At 42.4% G+C, this 13,362-nt stretch overlaps 1 protein-coding gene across 1 annotated transcript in view; it reads left to right on the forward strand.

Moving 5' to 3' along the window:
• Positions 1-1,744: 1,744 nt before the first annotated feature.
• Positions 1,745-13,362, forward strand: part of hdac7a (histone deacetylase 7a) — a 57,737-nt gene continuing 46,119 nt past the window's right edge. Inside the window, exon 1 of the mRNA XM_085260076.1 lies at positions 1,745-1,907. Within this exon, the coding sequence (XP_085116202.1) occupies positions 1,889-1,907 (19 nt within the window). The 5' untranslated portion in view covers positions 1,745-1,888. The remainder of the gene's footprint in view (positions 1,908-13,362) is intronic.

The raw sequence follows: 13,362 nt of genomic DNA on the forward strand, positions 1-13,362 counted from the left end.
TTCTAAGGACTGTGAAAACTTTCTTTTTCACTTGGATGTATCTTTAATTTTGGAGGTATGAAGTGAATGATTTCTATAGCTTTTTCTTGTGACGTGCTATTCTACATCTGATTTCTTTTTCTGTGTTATTGCACTACTGGAAAAAAAGTAAAAATGTCCACATTATAGCAGCAATGGATCCAACTGGTTCCAAAAAAAAAGCATGTACTTTAGTTAAGTACTTCTATATAACACAGTATCACTTGTTGCTTTTAGAACAAGACTTACCTGACTCCATTAAATATTTGCTGTGGCGACTGGGCCATCGTATTACAGCACATGGAAACAGTGAGCAGCAATCTGTGAGTGCTTTAGGATCCCAGTGAACTGGGATATTTTTTTTCCAGCACAGAACAGCTTTAAGTGTATTGTTTGAAATGCAAAATTGCAATAAGTGGATGAAGAACACGCACACACAGTTTGGATCTTGGTCTCTTCATCAGGTTCTTAATCAGTTCCTCCTTATGGACTCACATACACACATAAACTCACACAAAGGTTGACCCCGAGGGGAGGAAATTGAATTAGCAGTGTGTAATGCAGCTCCTTGTGTGTGTAATCAGCGCAGGCTTAGAATACAGGACCATTGTAAGACACTGTGGTCGGTGCCTGGAGAACCAGTAACCGCTGGGGGAAGCTGCTCTTATCACCAGATATGATTATAGCTGAGGGAATGTGTGTGTGTGTGTGTGTGTGTGTGTGTGTGTGTGTGTGTGTGTGTGTGTGTGTGTGTGTGGGAGTGGTGGTGAGATTTGTGTGGGAGTCATGACTGCGTGGGGAATGTGTGTCTACATGCCTGTGATGGTGCACAAGTACACAACTTTTAAAATGATGCAAATAAAAAAGAAGAAGAAGCTGAGAACTGTCCCCCCCCCCCCCCCCCCCCCCCCCCCCATGAGACCCAGCAATGCACTTTTTTATAATTTTTGCATCCAATGTTGCGCCAACAAAAATAATAGCGGCATTTTTTTACATTCGTTACAGCTAATGCTTTTGATCTGTGTACATTTTTTCTTTTGTTTTTTTTCTTATAGTGTTTTTATATCCTGTGGTTAGAATAACAAAAATACATTCGTTTTTTTTTTGTTTCCACTATCATTGTTCGAAGCAGGCTGCAGGCTGTGTTTTCCACTGTGGATGTCATTGTTTTTCAATGTCTGTTAATTATTTTTGTGCTGGTATTTTGCCTCCTGATATAGTGTTTCCTGCTATTGTCTTTTTCTACCAGGCTAGCTGCCTCTGGACTTGAGCCAGCCAGTCCCTCCTACCTTAAAATACACAAGCACACATACACACACATCATGACCATGAGTGTGCGCACACACACACACACACACACACACACACACACACACACACACACACACACATTCTCTGTCTCTGCCCTCCCTCTGCTCTCCCTTCCTCCTCTTGGCACTTGAGAGAAAACACAAGAAGTCAGTGATACGGCAAAACCAACTCTGTGTGTGTGTGTGTGTGTGTGTGTGTGTGTGTGTGTGTGTGTGTGTGTGTGTGTGTGTGTGCGCACACTCATGGTCATGATGTGTGTGTATGTGTGCTTGTGTATTTTAAGGTAGGGAGGGAGGGAGGGAGGGAGAGAGTCCACCAGTCAGCTCAGAGGGGTTAATCTCTCTCTCTCTTTCTCGCTCTCTCTCCCTCAGTCTCTCCCTCCCTCTGTTGCCTTTTGTTGCGGCCCCTCACTTTCTCAACTCTTGGACAGAGGGAACTGATACTGTGCCTTTGCATGTGTGTGTTTGTGTGTGTGTGTGATGTTGGAGAATCCTCACCACTTTCTGGAACTGTACATGAACATGACTGATGGGACTTTGTGAAGCACTCCTCGCGCTGAATGTTTACAAGGCAGACTGGTAAGGCAGTCCTGTTCTTGGGAAAGCTGTCTGATTTCATGCAAATGCAAAAGTGTCCGTGTGTGTCTATATGTGCGTGTATGTGTGTGTGTTTTTGGGTCTGCGTGTGGGGAAATGCTGTCAGCAATCCAGCAGATTATTTGCAAATGTGTGGTGTGTTTCTGCGTTTTTTGAGCTTTGCGAACTTTTTTTTTTAATGTTTTCAAGATATAAAAACGCTTGCAGAAGGTTCCTCTGTCTTTTTGCTTTCCTTTCATTCCACCTCCTCTCCGTATCCCCCTCTTTCTGCCCGGCCCAACTTACTCAAGTTACCGGCTTCCTCCTGTTGTTATGAGCCCCGTGGTTTCTCTGCAGTACTCTGAGGGCGCTCCCACGCTCTCTTAAAGAGAAAGAAAGGAAGGGAAACGGCGATAACTATTTCAGAGCCACAAAAGAAGTGGGAGAAGCATGGTACGGTTTCGCTCCACGTCTCTCTCTCTGCACCTCCGTGCAAGTTTTTGTCCCTTTTAGCACTGAGCAATTTGGAAAAATGGATCTTCCTTTTGCACTGGTTGCTTACTTTTTTTTCTGGACAAAAGTTTTCTCTTTTCTTCCAAGGTGGTGGGGTAGTGAGAAAATTGGAAACAGAGCCACCCACAGTGGAAGTGAGTCAGCCCGGCATTTAGTGGTGTGTTGACTTTGGAAATGGCAGGGATTGGGGGCGGTGGTGGTGCTAGTGCAGGGGGACAGAAGAAGTTGTCAGAAAAAGAGAAAGAGAAGAAAAACAAAAAGTGTCAATTTGTTCATATTTTCTGGTGAGGGTCCCAGAATCTGTGCAAAGTGGGAGCTGAGTTGTGGATAACAGGCATTATAGGAGAGGAGAGGAGAGGAGAGGAGAGGAGGCTGTTTATAAAGGGAGGGAGCGGCTTGTGTCCATCTGGGACAATCCCAAGTGCTGAAAGCTTCCCCACCCTGATCCCAAACATCTCTCTCCCCCTTCACTCCCTCTGTCTTTCTCATTGTCTCTCTCCTGCTCCTTCACCATAAAATGCAAGTGGATACATTTTGATTTCAGTCTGTGGAAGGCATCCAACTTGTTGCATTTACAGACACATGCCACTATTATTTTCCTTCTGCCTTTTCTTTCTTTAAATATCCTTTGTCACGTCCTGCCTCTGTTTTCCCCTCTGCTTCCCTGTGGATAAACTGCCAGCATGTTAGATGTAACATGACAACATAAAACTAAGAGAATGGGGAAGCCCTGCTGCATTTTTGAATTGCATGTTGCATAATATAAAACAGTATCAATGCATTGTGGAAGAAGCACAGGCAAAGCACAGACTGTGCAACATTGTGATTCAGTCACAGCAAGTCACAGCCAAAGGCTATTGTTTTGTCTCATGGGAGAGATTATGGCTGATGGTTAACAAAACAGGCAAAAAGCTGATATCACAAAAAAAAAAAAAAAGAAAGAAATTTGATTTGTCCATCAGCAGCGCCTTACAAGCCAGTAACAGACATTTTACACATGTTCTCCTCTTTCTCATCACTCACCACCTTTAAATATTTACTGCTTTCTAAGTAATTTAATGCCAGAATGTAACCCTGTAGAACATAAGCCACAACCCAGTCAGTCTCTTCAGTCCTCTCCCTTTGTTTAGCCTGCATGACCTTCCTCCAGCTCCTCTACTTCCTCCTCTTCCTCTTCCCTCCCTGCTCTGCCTTCCTCCCTCTGCTCTGCCTGGATACCCAGCGATAAGGGGACAGCGACGGTAGCACTTCCTCTCGCCACAGGAAGCAGGAAGTGTTGATTTCCACCACAGCCTCCCTGGGCAAACTCTGCACTGAGTCCACTGGGATCCTCATTCGCACTCTCAGCCGTATCGCAGCGAGCCTGGGATACAGGCAAAGAAGCGCATGTGTTGTGATTGGAAGCTGTCTGCTCACAATGACCCCAGTATGCATTTGCTTCGCAGCTGTGCCTCCTGACTGATTTTCATGGGAAAGCACCTGGGAAGCAGCCTGGTTTGCGTCTCTTTGACCTCAGGCTTGGCTTGCAGGTCACAGGATGATTGGCTAATTATTTCCCTAATCACGCTGCATGTTTTGTTATCACCCTCTGTGGCCACTGATGTGGATGGAGGCGCTGTTGAGCTTAAAAAAACACAAACAACCATTCATCAGCTAATGGATTCCAGTTACGCTGGTGGGTGGGAGGGCTGGGTGTGAGCCAGAGAGAGAGAGAGGGAGAAAGAGGTGACATAAAGAGAAGATGGGGAAGACAAAAAGTTGTGCATTAGGGCAGAAACGATACCTGAAGGGTTATTTTTCCGTTTTCTTACTTGTTTTTGTTCTGATTATGTTAAGATTATTATGATGTTATGATATCTTTGTGTGTGCGTGTTTTAAATTTGCACTGCCAAGTGAGGTCATGACTTCTTTTTTTAAAGGTTGCTTGAACAACATCTTCACTAACTGAAAACAAGGTAAAGAGGGAAAGACAGATGGACACAGCAGCAATACTGAGAAAATTATATTTGATTTGGGAAAGTATTGGCATCAAATAATCCTAGACCCACTCAGTTGGGTTTTTTAAAAACTTGTTCCAAGATAGTATTAGGAGGATATTATTTTTCAGCGAGTGACGCACATGGCCAGAAAAACAAGTGGAATTATTTTGAATTCTGAATCAAGGATTTGTAAGAGAAAGCAGGAACACAGCGGGCGGAGGGAGGTTTGGAGTCTTCACACACCCCCGTTCTCTGCTGCCTGTTGGAGCGGGGGGGCTAGGAGGAGGAATTGGCCGTCCGATTGGGGTCTGGAAAGTGGGGCCTCCCTGCTGCTGCCGAGTCGGGGCGGTCTGCTTCTCTCCACCCCAGGGAAAAGGGTAACACTACCTGGGTCTGGGTGCAGTTTCCCCCCTCCAGGGGCAAGGGTACCTAGACCCAGTTCGTAGAGTACGCTTGGGGAGTGTGATTGTGTGTACAGTGTCTATTTATGTCTGTCTCCACGTTGGGTGAGTGTTGAGTAATTGCATATGAGAGCATGAGGGTGAGAATGGATGTCTGTATCTGTGTGTGCCTGTTTGTCTGTGTCTATATGTCAGGTTGGGTATCAGACGCCACCTCTGTAGGGACATCTCAGGCCCTCCAAGGTATGGAGGCCTATCTCCCCCCACCACTTCCCCTGCCAGTGGCAGACACCCTCAGGTGTCAGTGCGTTGGTGGTTCTTTGTGTCCGGGGGTGGGCGTCCAGGTACACACCGGCTCACTCCTGGTGGCTGCTTGTCGGGGCCTGGAGCCTGGGGCTCGCTCGGGCCACTTCGGGGGTGGGGTGCCCCCGGCCTCTCGGCCTGGGGCTCGGTCACTCTGGCACAGCTGACTGCCGGCGGAGCTCACGGACACGTCACTGCAACCCCCCTGGCTTCTGCTCCGCGGCTGCTGAGTGACCCCTCATCTGGGACTCTCCTCAGCTCTTTCTGGGACAGTGGCACGGCTGCCCCTCTTTTGGTCTTCCTTGGTCTCTTGTGTTCTGAGGGTCTCTGGATGTCTGGAGTTCTGATCTCCTCCATACTTGCTTCATGCCCTGGAGGACGGGGCAGTGGCCCCCCCACACCCTCTAGCAGATCATTACATGAAGGAACCTTTTAAATACAAGCGTGCTCATGCTCACAGGTGTACACATGGGTGCTCACACACACAAACTACACCCTTTTTGGCTCCTACCTCAAAGCACACTGTGCGCTGTTGATCTTACGTGCTGCACAATAATGTTTAATATTTAGTATTTACTGTTATATTCCCATAGATCATCGCAATGATGTTGTTTATTATATTGCTCTTTTTTTTCTTCTGCTTGTTTTCTCTTTTTTCTTTCTCAACAGGTGATCCAGGTGATTGATATATGTATTTTTTGTCTGCTTATTTTGTTGGTTTTTGCCCTTTATCCCCGTCCCTCTTCCCCACTGTTTTTCTTTCCCTCTTTCTTTCTCCACTTTCTTTTCCCCAGTCAAGTCTGTCCCGTATTTAGCAAGTGAAAATAAAATAAAATAAAATAAACAATAAAAGGTGAATCAAATAGACCATTATGGCAAGGCTGGGATGGTCCATTTGGTAAAGTAAATCCGTTGGGCATCTTTCTTTGCCTTTAGACAACAATTCTGAAGAGCCAAACGGGACAGGCAAAAAAAAGAAAAGAAAAGAAAAAAGAGAGAAAGCAGGAACTGTGAAAGTCAGAGCGACTAAGTATGAAACACCACACACACAGAGTTTTTATAGTGCTGCTCTTATTATTATTATTTTCCAGTGTTTTCTGTGTGTGTGTGTGTGTGTGTGTGTGTGTGTGTGTGTGTGTGTGTGTGTGTGTGTGTGTGTGTGTGTGTGTGTGTCTGTGTCTGTGTGTGTGTCTATATATCTATGAAAATCATTCATCATCTCTCACGCAAAACCCTTGCATGGTGGAAAATGAGTTGCCTAAGTGACAGAAGTGGATGAGGTCTCATGTTACTAAACTTTACGAGCTAGAAATTTGCATAATGAGAAAAGGACACATCTACTTTTTAAATTAATTCAATTAAATTCAATTTTATTTATATAGCACCAAATCACATCAACAGTCAAGCAGCTTTATATTGTAAGGCAAAGACCCTACAATGATACAGAGAAAACCCTGTCAATCGGATAACCTTGTAGCAGTCCGAGCAAGCACATGGAGAAAGTGGGATGCAAAAACTCCCTTTTAAGAGGAAGAAAGCTCAGATGGATTCAGGCTCAGGGAGGAGCAGCCATCTGCCATATACTATGACTGTCTGCACTTTCCAGATGGTGAAAAAAAAGATAATTTGTACCTGGGATGTGGATTGATGCTAAAGGTTGTGGCCCTTGTCATTAAATTTTATGGATATTGGATTTAAAGCCTAGCATTATAACTTGGTTTTTCTCGTAATTAACCACACAAGTCAGAAGGGGGAAAAAACATTAATGAAATAAACAGAAGAGTGGCAAAGGCAGCTACTTGTGAGTTTGACTAAGCAGCTGAGTAGAAGAGAAAGCAACAATGCCATAGCAAAGGATGCTGAGACATTTGGGCGATTAGGAAACAGCGGAGATATGAACCTAAATTGCGGTCGGGTTAAGGGTCAAGAGGGGTGAGGAGGTCAGATAGAGCCCGGCTAGCTCAACTTATAACAGGATATCCTGCAAGGAAAAGCCATCTGGTTCTCCTTGTCCCTCTCCTTCTCTGTCTTAAATTCCCACAAAAGGCACAGCAGTAAGCAGAGGTATAACCTTTCCATGAAAACCCCTGAGAAAACACAAGTTCATCAGTCATCGGTGGCAGACAGCTGATGTATGTGCCTACTTCATGTTCTTCTTCTTCAGCAGAACTCGGAGCACACTGAGTGTTTTATATAAGTGTGCGATGACAGCTGTATGATGTTTTTATCCACTTGTTTCAGGGGCTTCAGCAGCTAGAGGGAATTTTCCTACAGGGGTAGCAAAGTTGATCTTATCTTAACCAGACAGTGTCTAAAAAACACAATGAATCATCCCTCTTCTGTTTCAGTCAGTCATGCCTTAAACTGATATCAACAACTTACTACTCAGAAAGAACTGTTATTCAGTCGCAGTTAAGCCCCATTTATGGAAGAGGAAAACGAATTAATGGAAATTTGTCATATATTAAAGGTATTTGTATCAGACGGCACTTGGCACTTTTATACATGTTTTCCTTCATTTGAACCGGTGTGAACAATGACTTACAAGCGCAATCAATGCCAGAAATTGTGAGGCAATTCTAAGAAAACCAGTACTGTGGTTTGTCAAGACATCTAATAGCAGGAAACTACCGAGAGCACAAGATTTTTGGTTTTGTTGCTTCAAAGGTGTCACCATCTCATTTGCTTCTTTGCCACGTGTTGTTGTGAAACCAATGAAGGGAGAACGTCTGAAGCGCATTTGTGATAGTAAAGTATGGTATACCCTCACGGCCACTTTATTAGGCACACCTGTTCAACTCAGACATGCTCACACGGCAGCACCACAATGCATTGAGGCATGTAGACGTTGGCCAAGCCGAATTTCAAACTGAGCATCAGAATGGGGAAGAAAGGTGATTTAAGTGTGTGAATGTGAGTGTGAATGGGTGAATGACTGAATGTAGTGTGAAGCACTTTGGGGTCCTTAGGGACTAGAAAAGCGCTATACAAATGCAGGCCATTTAAGTGACTTTGAATGTGGTGGTTGTTACCAGGCAGGCTGGTGTAAGTGTTCCAAAGACTGGGCTTTTCCCACATGACCATCTCTAGGTTATACAGAGAATCGCCTGAACAAGCGAAAATATCAACTGAGCAGGAGTTCTGTGGGAGAAAATGCATCGCTGATATCAGAGGGTTAAACTTGTTCAAGCTGATAGGAAAGCAACAGTAACTCAAACTGCATCCAAGGTTTGCAGAAGAGCATCTCTGAACACACAACATGTCAAACTTTGAAGCAGATGGGCTACAGCAGCAGAAGACCACACCGGGTGCCACTTCTGTCAGCTAAGAACAGGAAACTGAGGATACAAGCAGGTTCACCAAAACCGGACCAGAAAAGATGGTCCGATGAGTCTCTGTGTAATTCAAATGATACAGTCAGAATCTGGTATAAACAACACCAAAGCACGTGTCCAATGTGCCTTCAAAGATTCAGGCTGCTGCCATAATGGTGTGGATATTTTAGTACCAATTTTGAATGCTACAGACTCTCTGGTTATTGTTGTTGACCATGTCCATCAATTTATGACCACAATGTACTCGTCTTTTAATGGCGGCACATCTGTCTAGCCATTTTCTTATCCAGATATCCAACTTTAGCCTGTCCCATCTGGCACGGGGCAGCACAGCGGTGCAGTGGTTAGTACGCTCACCTCAAAGCAAGGATACTGGCTCAAACCTGCTCTGTGTGGAGTTTGCATCTTCTCTCTGTGCAGCTAAAAGGAATGCATGATTCTGTGTCTGGAGATCACACTATCAATATCAGTATATGGTAAAGGCATATAGTCAATCTTAACATTAGCTTCTCACAGATGATTTTTATGTAGATGAGAGGTCTAAATGGTACATACCCCAGCCGTCTAAAAATGGATGTGACCAGACAACCACATATGTTCTCGGGGACATTGATCTGTATCTGCATGTAAATGATGTTACTGTCTCGTTCTGTGCTGCACGATGAGCTTATAGTTATGGGCCTTAGGATCTTCGAAGCTTCTTGTTCCAGATTAGACAAGTTGTAAACATTCAAAGACTTTTTTCTTTCTTTTTTTTTTTTTTTTTTTTTTTTACCTTGAACTGAAGTGGTTCAAATAACCAGGTTAAACTCTGGCTTGTTTACAACCCATTCTGTTGTTGGAGCTCCCTTTTTCACATATTTACTGTAAGTGAGGAGGATTCTACTATAACAGAAAGCAAGACCCTAATAATTCAAAATGATGCTTTAAGCATACACACAGCTGGCTTAACAAAGCCCAGGCTGACACTGCCCGAGAAACAAAACCATGCCAGCCTGTTTTGCTTATTTAACAAGGACTGCAATTATATTTGTTTAAAAAAAAAATCAGTAACAACGCAGGATGACAGGTTACTAAAACTGTCCGGTAAACACCTCGTGAGTCCATGTGACTTTTGTTTACAGGGGCTGCTTCACTTGTAATTGGGTATACTAAATCTAAACAAACTGACAAAGTTGCCACAATGCTTTGGACCCCGGTTAAATATCCGTGAGCGTGACAGCACTGTGAAAAAGATGCAGGAAAACACAGGCCAATCATAATTTACTGTATGTGCATGGCCAGAGTGTGCCAGCAGCTATTTTAGTCTATCCTGGATTGTTTTATTTTGACAGGAATTTAGAGGGGAAAAAAAGATAAATACTACTTTATGATCTTCTACAGTTTCTTCAGAGAACTGCCTCATTTGCTCAACGTGTCAGACAGACTTCAACCAACTAATTCTTCCCATTTTGTGAAAACCTTCATGTTTCCCCTTATGCAACAGTTATGCCAAAGTATAGTCATTGTTCTCTCCGTTCGCTGAATCACATACTCAGCCTGATATTCTCACATTCGAGTGCGCTCTTTAAGAGGGTGACATTTTCCATATGGAAAAATTAACTTATTTTTTTCCTACCCGTGGTTAATCATGACACAAACAAGACACACAGAGAAACACAGAGGGACAGACGGAGAGCGAAACGAATGAGCGAAGGATTGAAAGCGAGAGAGGGGGAACAAGAGTAGAGCTATTTTTGGCCTGTCTGGGTGTTTCCTACACACACACGCTCACGCTTCTCAGGCTTGTTGTTGTTCAGAACGGTGGGTGTTATAAGGCTGAGTTTTGATTTGATTTGACTTTACGTTTTGAGGCTTTGTATATGTGTGTGTGTGTGTGTGCGTATGTGCTTGTGTGTGTGTGTGTGTGTGTGTGTGTGTGTGTGTGTGTGTGTGAGCTGGCTGCTGACATCCCTGGGATTTTCTTGTGGTAGCTATGGTTTCTTGTGGTGTTTTGAATAACTTACCATAACTCCAAACGTCCTCGGGGTGTTAAGGGATCCTCGGTCCTTCATCATATACTCCTCTTGTGCCGTCACCGGAGCTGACCTCAGTTCACTTTCAATCAAACCAGATCAAACGTCCAAAAGAGAGGCTGTAATTCATTTAGTCAAAACCGTCTTTGTGTTCAAGTACTTACCGCCATCTTTTGTTGCTCTGCATTAAACCTCTCACAGATCTCTTAGTTTTTTTAATGGCTTTGGTAGCGCTCGGATTTTTAAAATGCTGATAAAAGTTTCTCTGCAGTTTAAAGATGCTATATGTATAGTTTGTATAGATAAATAATGCTATACGACTGGTGTGTGTGGTAATGCCTCTTAGACCGAAGTGGATGATGAGATATTGCACATAAAGCTGGAAAAAAAGTAACACTGTTTCTTTGTTTTACCTTTCAGTGGTGGTTAGTGATGACTGCACAAATGACACTGTTGCTATTTTGCGGAAAATGCCTGTCAGCGATCCATTGTGTTTCTGTGGACTGCATATGTCACCGAAGCTTTCCATGCACTGAGTCCTTTCAGACACTGGTTCAGCCTCAGTCTTTTCACACATATCTGTAATTTGAAAGTAGAAAGATGTATATTAATTTCCTGGAACTTCCCTCACTTTGATCTTAATCAAAGGGTTTTTTTTTAACTAACAAAAAATGCAAGTCCCCAGAACAAAGACATCCTATAATGTGACTGGATAAATACAGTCCACACAACATGAATAAAACCTGAAAGACTTTCAAAGGTCTGTACTGTATATAATGTATGTGCTTAGCTTATTTATGTATTAGGATTCTGCTTGAAGATGCTAACAGTCTCATGTAAAACAACGGGACTAACAAACTGATGCTGGAAAAAACGTAAATATTTAAGACTCACAGCAAAATTAAGTAAATTAAGAGTAAACCTAAAATAGACTTTATAAAATAAAAACATAAATCTTTAGTAAATGATAATATATAAAGGTAACAATCTTCACAAGGGAATGTGTTCAGGATTCTTGTTTTGCCCAACTCTTAATACCCAAAGACAACCTAATTAACTAACAATAAAGAGGAAGCAAACTTCTCATGTTTATATTTATTTCTAAATATCTCTATATTTATCTCTTATCTCTATATCTATATTTATGTTTTTTTACGCATTTTATTCTCATATCATTAAGAGTTCTTTCAATTAAGAATGATTTTGCAATCAACGCTGTGCTATCGACCTACAGCTTGGATTTCCTAATACATGGTTTCCCATGCAGCTCATTGTTACTCACTCCTCATATGAATTGGTCCACAGCACAACAGCTAGACCGCTAACAAAAATCTGCAAAACCTGCCACTCCATATCAGCCTTGATCCCTGCTTCCCATCTCTGCTTCCAGTGAAATTCAGAATTCATATCAAAATTTTATTAGTGCACATGCCTTTTCATGGCCTTATCTCCGCTTATACAGGAGAACTGCCAAAAGCTTATTACAGCAGTCGCGCTTTCCGTTTATCAGATCAAGGTCTTTCAGCTGTTCCCCATTCTGCAACCACACTTTTTAGGTTGTAGCTCCTAAAATGTGGAACAGTCTTCCTCGGTGCATTAAGTCGGCTGAGTCTGTGGTTTCTTTCACATCTGCTGACATTTTTTATAGGTTTTGCTTTTTAACATTGTGTCCTTTTTTGTTTTAGTCTAGTCATACTGCCTTTGTGTGCAGGTATGTACAGTATGTTGGGCTAGGCAGACCCATTATGACGACTGCAACATTTGTGTCTGCTCCTCCTTAACTCCTCCTAGACAGGTAATCAATCTGGATTAAACTTATATTATATACATTGCCCAGGTTACCAGCACTGTCGACATCTAAATAGCTTTTTAAAATTAATTTTATAATTTATATAATTTGAGCTTTTCAAATTATATAAATTTGACATTCACATATATATATTATGTGAATGGTGGCTTAAAACATTAGATCTACATTATACATATATTGTGTACATTATGTGTACTCTGTTTCTAAACTCATGTTGATAAAGTACTTTTAGTACAGTGAAACTTTGGGGTCTGAGAATTGTGTTGTCATCTGTAAATAAGTGTGGAAAAAGTGGCGCTAATAATGCCTGTACCCTGATTACCAATGAATATGTAGCTTGGAAGAAGAAGAACAATAAATATATAAATCAATTATTTAGTTATTTAGTTATTTCCACATCCATATTTTTACTCTTGTCCTTTACTAAAATAGCTTTATATGGTTTAGAGTTCAAAATAATCCTTACGTGTCATGAATGGGTCTCAGTTTATCATCTGTCTTGAAAACAACTACTTTAAGCATCTTTTCTCTGATTGGTTGCTCCTCACAAGCTTAAATAGTAGGTGGGCGGGGCTTCTGTTTGCCTGAGAAGACCATATTAAGCAGCGGTCCCCAACCCCTGTGGTCCCGTGGCCCATGGACCCGGGCCATATATCTGGCCCAGATATCGGGCTGCGAGAGTTGAGGCTCGGGTGTGAAATGTATGGTTTTCAGGGTTTTTATTGGTTTTTAGCATTTTTTTTTTTTTAGCATTTTTATCATTAACTTGGTTTCCCCGGGTCTTTTTCTGTGTGTTATGAATAAATCTTCTTTTTTTGGTACCGGTATTGGTTTTATTTTGTTTATTTATCCACAATACCTTAAAGGCCGGTCCGTGAAAATATAATCGGACATAAACCGGTCCGTGGCACAAAAAAGGTTGGTGACCGCTGATTTTAAGGACATCTCATCCCTCTAAAATTAGGACATCTGGACAACTGGAGCAGTTTGATGTCTGAGTTTTCAAATCATAGGGATTACTTACATATACATTGACCTTTTATAAAAGCTTCTTGTTTTATGCTTTGAATGTGTGGCTAATGCATTTTTTTGTGTGGGTGTG

Source organism: Mchenga conophoros, linkage group LG20, assembly GCF_057382185.1.
Source record: "Mchenga conophoros isolate Kocher_MC1m ecotype Shallow Benthic linkage group LG20, M_conophoros_male_GT1.1, whole genome shotgun sequence".
NCBI lineage: Eukaryota > Metazoa > Chordata > Actinopteri > Cichliformes > Cichlidae > Mchenga > Mchenga conophoros.